General features: G+C 38.5%; 1 protein-coding gene across 2 annotated transcripts in view; it reads right to left on the bottom strand.

Annotated features, from left to right (window-relative positions):
* COL4A5 (collagen, type IV, alpha 5) overlaps positions 1–7482 on the bottom strand; it is a 397088-nt gene that overhangs the window by 131729 nt on the left and 257877 nt on the right. For both annotated transcript variants that reach the window (XM_006889910.1, XM_006889909.1), the window contains exons 22-25: positions 4567–4659; positions 4331–4401; positions 3040–3231; positions 2184–2352 (exon numbers count right to left, since the gene is read on the bottom strand). In XM_006889910.1, coding sequence (XP_006889972.1) covers positions 2184–2352; positions 3040–3231; positions 4331–4401; positions 4567–4659 — 525 coding nt within the window. The remainder of the gene's footprint in view (positions 1–2183; positions 2353–3039; positions 3232–4330; positions 4402–4566; positions 4660–7482) is intronic.

The following is a 7482-nucleotide window of genomic DNA, read 5'->3' as shown; positions in this document are numbered from 1 at the left end:
TAGTGTTTCATACAACCATTACCATGCAATATGTTTTATAAAAGTAATCGCCATTGAACTATGCCAATCATTACCCTGTTTTTTCACCCAGATCCTTCCCATTTGCTTTCCTCCCTCCTTTCACCCATATACTGTATAAGAGCATTATTATAAAAATAGAAGGATAACGATTAAAACATGTACAAGAACTCAAGTGGTAGGGAATGGAGGAGTGAGGATAGGTAGAGGTGAAATAATTGCTTTTTAAAAAAAACACTAAAAACAAAAATAACCTCACTTCCTTAAGAGTCTATTCCAACTCAGAGCAACCCTTCGTCATGTTTTCAAAGCTGTGATACACACACATATGCATACGAGTGCAGGAGCATGTGCACCTGCGTGTGTGCATGCGCATGTGCGCGCGCGCGCGCACACACACACACACACACACACACACACACACACATTAAGAGCCATAAGAGTATTAATAATATGCCTGAATTCTAAATAAGCCAATTATCTATTAAGAACAGAATGAATAAATCATCTGTAATACACACAAACACACTACTGCAATGGGCTGATATGTAAGTAGTGAAAATAAATTTACTATTGCTATGAACAACATGATTGACACCTACAAAGTTAACATAAATAAAATTTATTCAGCCTTTCTACGAAGATGGCACAGAAAGCAAAGAAGGAAGCCACTGCCCCTCCCAAAACCGAAGCCAAAGCAAAGGCATTAAAGGCCAAGAAGGCAGTCCTGAAGGGCATCCACAGGCAAAAAAAAAAAAAAAGAATATCCATACCTCACACACCTTCCCATGGCCTAAGACGCTGAAACTCCGAAAGCAGGCTAAATAACCCGCCAAGAAGAGTACCCCCAGGAGAAACAAGCTTGACCACTATGCCATCATTAAATTTCCCTTGACCACTTCAGCCATGAAGAAGAGGGAAGATAACAACATACTTGTGTTCATTGTGGATGTCAAGGCCAACAAACACCAAATTAAACAAGCTGTAAAGAAGCTCTATGACACTGATGTGGCCAAGGTCAACACTTTGATTAGGCCTGATGGAGAGAAGAAGGCCTATGTTCGACTTGCTCCTGATTATGATGCTTTGGATGTTGCCAACAAAATTGGGATCATCTAAACTGAGTCCAGTGGGCTAATTCTAAATACAAATTTTTCTCACCATAAAAAAATTTTATTCAATATTGGTGACAAATTAGCAAGGAAATTGTACAAGTCAGAATAACGTGTAATACTGGAGGGGAGGAAGAGGTTATGATCAATCAGGAAAAGACAGGGAAAGGAGGGTTGAGGGTGCCTAGAATGCTGTTAGGAAGCTCTCCAGTGTCCTGAAAAGCAACAATATCAGTCTAGAGGTTAAGATGTGCCTAATCCAGGCCATGGTCTTCGTAATTACTTGTGATGCATCAGAAAGCTGGACAACGACTAAGGACGACAGAAGAAGAATCCATGCCTTTCAGTTTTGGTGCTAGAGAAGAGTCTCGAATATACCATGGACTGCCAAGAAAACAAATAGGTGTGTCTTGGAGAGGGTAAAGCCAGGTTTCTCCTTGGGAGCTAGGATTTTGAAGTTCTGTCTCACATACTTTAGGCATGTGGCAAGGAGGGACTTATCCTTGGAGAAGGACATCATTCTCGGAAGGGTTGAGGGACAATACAGGAGAGGAAGACTCCGGATGAGATGGATTGACACGTTGACTGGGGTTATGGGGGTAGGTGTGTTGGAGTAAGTTAGATTCACTCAGGACAGGGCAGGCTTCAGAGTTGCTGCACATAGGGGCACTATGGGTCACAGAGTGACTTGATGGCACTTAAAAAAAAACAACAGGATGCTGTCAGTATTCTGTTACCTGAAGTACATAGTAGTTTTCCATTTGTTTTTTATTATCATTATTCATTAAACTCCACATCATTTATTTTGTATTAAAAGTAACAACAGCAACAAAGACTTTAAAAAAATTTGGGGGGGTGAGTGGATGAAGAAAATTCCCTTTCAAAACATACACTGTTTTCTTCTGCTTTGAAGGGTCTGAAAAGCCCAATTACATTTGGTTAGGGAAACACATTGCTTATGGAAGAAAGCTGAGAGTGGCCAAAATATAATACATTTCTGCTTTAAAGCATCAAATTAAAATGAATACAAAACAAAAAACATAGTAAATTTACCTGGCAATCCTGGTTGGCCTGGATTTCCAGCTACACCTTGCATGCCTTTTTCACCTGCTGGGCCCGGAGGGCCAAAACCAGGTGGTCCCATGGGCCCTCTATTTCCTGGAAGGCCTGGCAAACCTGGGTTCCCAGGGGGACCTCTTTCACCCTTAAAAGCAAATCCACCCTGAGAAGGGAAACAAATAGCTAAAACAGCTATCAACAGATTGGTATTAATGACTACAACTAGGTTAAAAATTCAGCCATAAAGATTTCTTCCTAAATCTATAGAAATGGTTGGTATTATTGTATAGTATTGTGATCACTCCACTTAGCCATTTATTCATCAATTGAATATTTGTGAACTTCTATTATGTGGTAGGTACTAGTGAACCAGTAAAGGCCAAAAAACCTCTATCTAAATCGCTCATGTGTGTAACATGCACAAAGCAAGATTTTGTTCATTTATGTTCAATGTTCATACCCTGTGACTCATTTATCAGTCATCAATTGATACTTAATTTAAATTCACATCTTAACTTGTTGCCATTGAGTTTATCCCAATCCAAGCTTACTATATATAAAAACAAAATTATGTTTCTAATGGTCAAAACTAAATAAACTCAAACACCAAAATATAGAATAAGAGAGAAGGAATAGTATACACACCCACTTACTCACTGCCAACAAGACTAAATAGTAGTAAGATTATTCTAAAAGTGCTGAGAGGAAAGAATGGTGAAGAAACTCTACATGCCATTATAACATAGTCATGTTTTTAAAACCATTGGTTGTTCATCTCAGCACCAAGTCCATTCTTTACAATAATTTTGGAAATAATCAGAACAAAGGCAAGACTATCAAACCAACTCACAGGTTCTCCTTTCGGACCAGGAATTCCTGGCAATCCATCCTGTCCAGGTTTGCCTGGCAAACCAGGAAGCCCAGGAGTTCCAGGGAAACCTATCTCTCCTTTGTCACCTTTCATGCCTGGTAAAGTGAGGACGTCACCAGGTTCACCTTTAGATCCAGGAAAGCCTGGAGCACCTCGAGCACCTGGTATGCCCTGAGGAATAAAAAGGAAAAATAGTAATAAAGGAGGGAGACAGAAAGGAAAAAGAGAAAATTAGTTTCTTTGTTTAAACATTGTTCTGTCCAGGTTTTCTAATCAATTCATCATGCATCATTTAGTACAAAATATTGAACAAATCGTGTGAGTCAAGAAGAAAGACTCAAACTACATTATAAAACTTTCGTCTATAACTTAACACATATATATGTTGTTGTTGTTGTTATTATTGTTGTTGTTGTTATGTGCCATCGAGTTGCCTGTGACTCATAGTGACCCTACATGAACAGCTCTGAAGCCTGCTCTTTCCTGAGCCAGTCTCATTGATTCTGAAACACCAACCCCCACTGCCCCAGTTACTGTAGCAATCCATCTCATCAGGGATCTTCCTCTCCTGCACTGTCCTTCAACCCTTCTGAGCATGATGTCCTACATACATAGAGAGACACACATAAAAATTAAAGTGTAACTGGGGGAATCTCAACACTAATAAGGAAGAGGAAGGAGCATATCTCCTTTATGGCCAGAGATTCTTGTGCCAGGATCTACACAAGAGTAATAGCAGCCTTAGCAGAGAATATGAAATAGAGCTGTCATGAGACTGCTGCCCCATAGTCAGAGTCAGAGTCCTTCAACCTAAACTTGCTGGAGGACTGAGAGAAGATACTATAATTGGTAGTACTAGGGAACTTTGAACACTGACCTAAGTTATAAGGTTTATAAGTTATATAGGCTTGCAGACATGCCTGAATAACCTTCTCAACTGAGGGATAGTATCCTCCTGCCAACTTGAATTACAGCCTGTTAACTTCTCTAATAAAATCCACAACCATGGAAAAAATTGTAGATGACTTCATTCTATTTCTTTTTGCTCTGTAATATACCGAGGGGCCTCCTGTGGCTTAGTGACAAGAAGCTGTGCTGCAATCCTGAAGGTACATGGTTTGAGGCCACTAGCTGCTCCACAGGAGAAGGATGTGCAATCTTCTCCCATGTGATTAACTGCCTCTGAAAACCCATCAGAGGGTCAGCTATGGGTTGGTTCTGACTCGATGGTCCACAACAATATACTGAGAGAAAAAAAACCCCAACTTACTGGTAATCCTTTGGGACCAGTTGCACCAGCATGTCCTTTCTCTCCCTTCTGTCCAGAGAAACCAATAGATCCTAACACAGAAACACACAGGCACACAGGGACAAACACACAGATAATGTAAGCTTTAAACATGGGTGACTACCTATAAAATGAGAAAGTGAAATAATATAATATAAACTTTTCAAGATCTAGCCAAAAGGTATTTTAAAAGATTCCTCTGAAGCAGAATATTTTACCTTCAGGACCTGGGAGACCTGGCAAACCGGGTTGACCTGGAGGCCCTGGAATACCAGTTCCAATACAATTGAAGCAGGTATCTCCTTTGTCTCCTGTAGAGAATGGTAAGCATAAATGTTACTCTATAAGAGGTGCATCTAAGGGGAGCTCTGGTGGCCTAGTGGCAAGAAGCTGCAACTACAATCCCAGAGGTGCACGGTTCAAATCCACCAGATGCTCTGCCGGGGAAGGAGGGGCAATCTCCTTCTGTACCAGTCAGATCTGATTTGACGGTACACTCACACAAAAATAATGAAATAAAATTTAAAAAAATGTAAAAAAAAAGATGTGCATCTAAATAAATCAACAATGATATAGAAGTATAAGTGTAAATATAAATATATAAATAAATACTCCTAGCCAACTGTGGTCAGAGAAATCTATTTCTAGACTCAACTCATTTGATAAATATTAAATTAGTCCCTCCTTCATGTTAACATTTTGATAACAGCAAAACAGACAAAAATCCATGCCTTCTCCCCAAGACTATTAACTCGAGATACACCTTAAATCTGAAACCAGAATTATCTCTTGAGCTAAAAATCAGTTTCACTCATACCTGTGTGAAACACTTAAAATATCATCCGTATGTTTAGAATTTACTTAAATGTTTAGAATTTACTCTATGGCAAAGATGAGAAGGTAAGGGGGAAAGGAAACTACTGAACTGGAAATGATATAATGAGAACAGAATGAATGATAATTACAGCCCCTCCACCCAAAATCCAATGAATAATTTGTGTAGCAATTGTTAAATGGGAATCAAATTGGCTGTATGAACTTGAAATATTCTTTTTTAAAATTTTAGAAATTACAGCACCTCCTACAAACAAACAAACAAAAAATACTTAGGTCATCATAGAGCTTACATTCTAGCAGTAGGAAGGGATAATAGACAATGAAGGTAACAAATTATTAAATTACATGTATACTAAAAGGGAGATCTTAGTGGTAAGGAATTGTGATGTCAATTCAAAGACAAGGGGTTAGAATCCACCAGGTGCTCTGTGAGAGAAAGATAGGCAATCTCTTTCTGTGTGATTTACTGATTCTGTAAATCCCCTCAAGGATTAGCTATGAGTTGGTTCCAACTAAATGGTACATAACAACTATATATTAAGAAGTTTGCTTACAGGGAAGAATAAGAGCTAGTTAAATGGAGTTGGATTCACGGCTATGAGCTAAACCTGACTGAATGGTAACTGGTGGTTAAACAGGGTTGATTAGCAAGAGAGGATCAAAGATTGTAATTTTAAATAGAGTAGCCAAAATAAGACATACTGAGAAGATGATAAATGATTTATAAATACCTAAAATTAGATGACATAATCACAATGAATGTATAGAATTCGAGACAGGCAGAACAGTAAAGTTTGGAGTATATAAGCAACATCTAGGCAACCAGATTACTGAAGTCAAGCCAAGAAAGGGGGGTAAGCCAGAAAATTAACAGGTGGCAGATAATGAAAGGCTTTATAAGCCATGAAAAAGACTGTATTTTTCGCTGTGAGGGAAATGATAATCTAGTAGAGAATTCTGACCACAAAAGCAATATATTTCGTATATTTTAAAATAATAACTTTGGATACTATGTTAAGAATAGACACTAAAAAAACAAAGCACAGAAAAAGGATGATCAGTTAGGTGGCTACTGATATAGTTATATGGGAGAAAACAATTTTGCTATCCAAAGATGATAGCAATGAATGTGACATGAATTATTTAGATTCAGGACATAATTGAATGGAGAGCCTATGGGATTTTCTGATAGGTGATGAATGGAATACAAAAGGAGGGAATAATAAAGGATGAATCTAAAGTTTTGAGCCCATGCAACCAGAAGGCTAGAGCAGCCTTCAATAACAAGAATAATAGAGGAAATAGAGAAATTATGGACAAGAACATGTCCAAGAGCAGGACTTTATAGGAATGTAAAATTCAAACTATATATCCGAATGGAGATGCACAAACAGATATTGAATAGATGGCTAGATACGCAAATTCAGAGGCAAAGAACTGTGTATGAATTAGAGACATAAATATGGAAGGTACTGGTTTGTTGATAGAATTTAAAGTCATGAGACAAAAGAGTTAGATAAAAAATGATTGAACCTTGGATCATTTTAAAAAATTAAAAATTGGGTAGATAATTCTAAAATATGTGCAGGAAGGCAAAGTTTCTAAATAATAAGACATTATTCTCATTGTTGATTGCCATTGGGTCAAGCACAACTTTTAGTGACCCTATGAACAAAATACCTGAACTCTGATCTATAACTACCATCATTCTCTAAGTGCATAGAGTTTCCAGAGGCATGATGTTTAGGAAGTGGATGTCACGCCTGCTTTCAAACCTGTCTTAAACTGGGAGCTCCACCAAATACTGTCCACCATGGGTAACCGTGATGGCATTTGACACCCCAATGGCACAAGTTTCAGGGTCACAGCAACCCCAGGTAACCTCAGTACAGCATATTGACAGAGATTGCTGTGCCACTCAGAAGAATGTACCTCCAAAATATAACACAAGGCATGAAGGCCACAGGTCCTCAGGCCTAACCAACTTTTAAATACAAAGACCTGTTGACTCTAAACAAGAGACATAAATACATACATACATACATACATACATACATACACACACAAAACAATTCAACGAAACAATTATACAACATATAATTTTGTTGTTGTTGTTATGTGCCATAGAGTTGCCTGCATCACATAGCAACCTTATGTACAGCAGCTCTGAAATTTGCAACTGAAAAATGGGCACAGGATATGAACAGACAATTCACCAAAGACGACATTCAGATGGCCAACAAACACATGAAGAAATGGGGTGGGAGTGGGGATATGTGGGGGGGGGGAAGGGATGG

The sequence above is a fragment of the Elephantulus edwardii genome, unplaced genomic scaffold (genome assembly GCF_000299155.1).
Source record: "Elephantulus edwardii isolate Elephantulus edwardi_28Jun2011 unplaced genomic scaffold, EleEdw1.0 scaffold00083, whole genome shotgun sequence".
NCBI lineage: Eukaryota > Metazoa > Chordata > Mammalia > Macroscelidea > Macroscelididae > Elephantulus > Elephantulus edwardii.
This window is presented reverse-complemented; position numbering and strand designations above follow the sequence as displayed.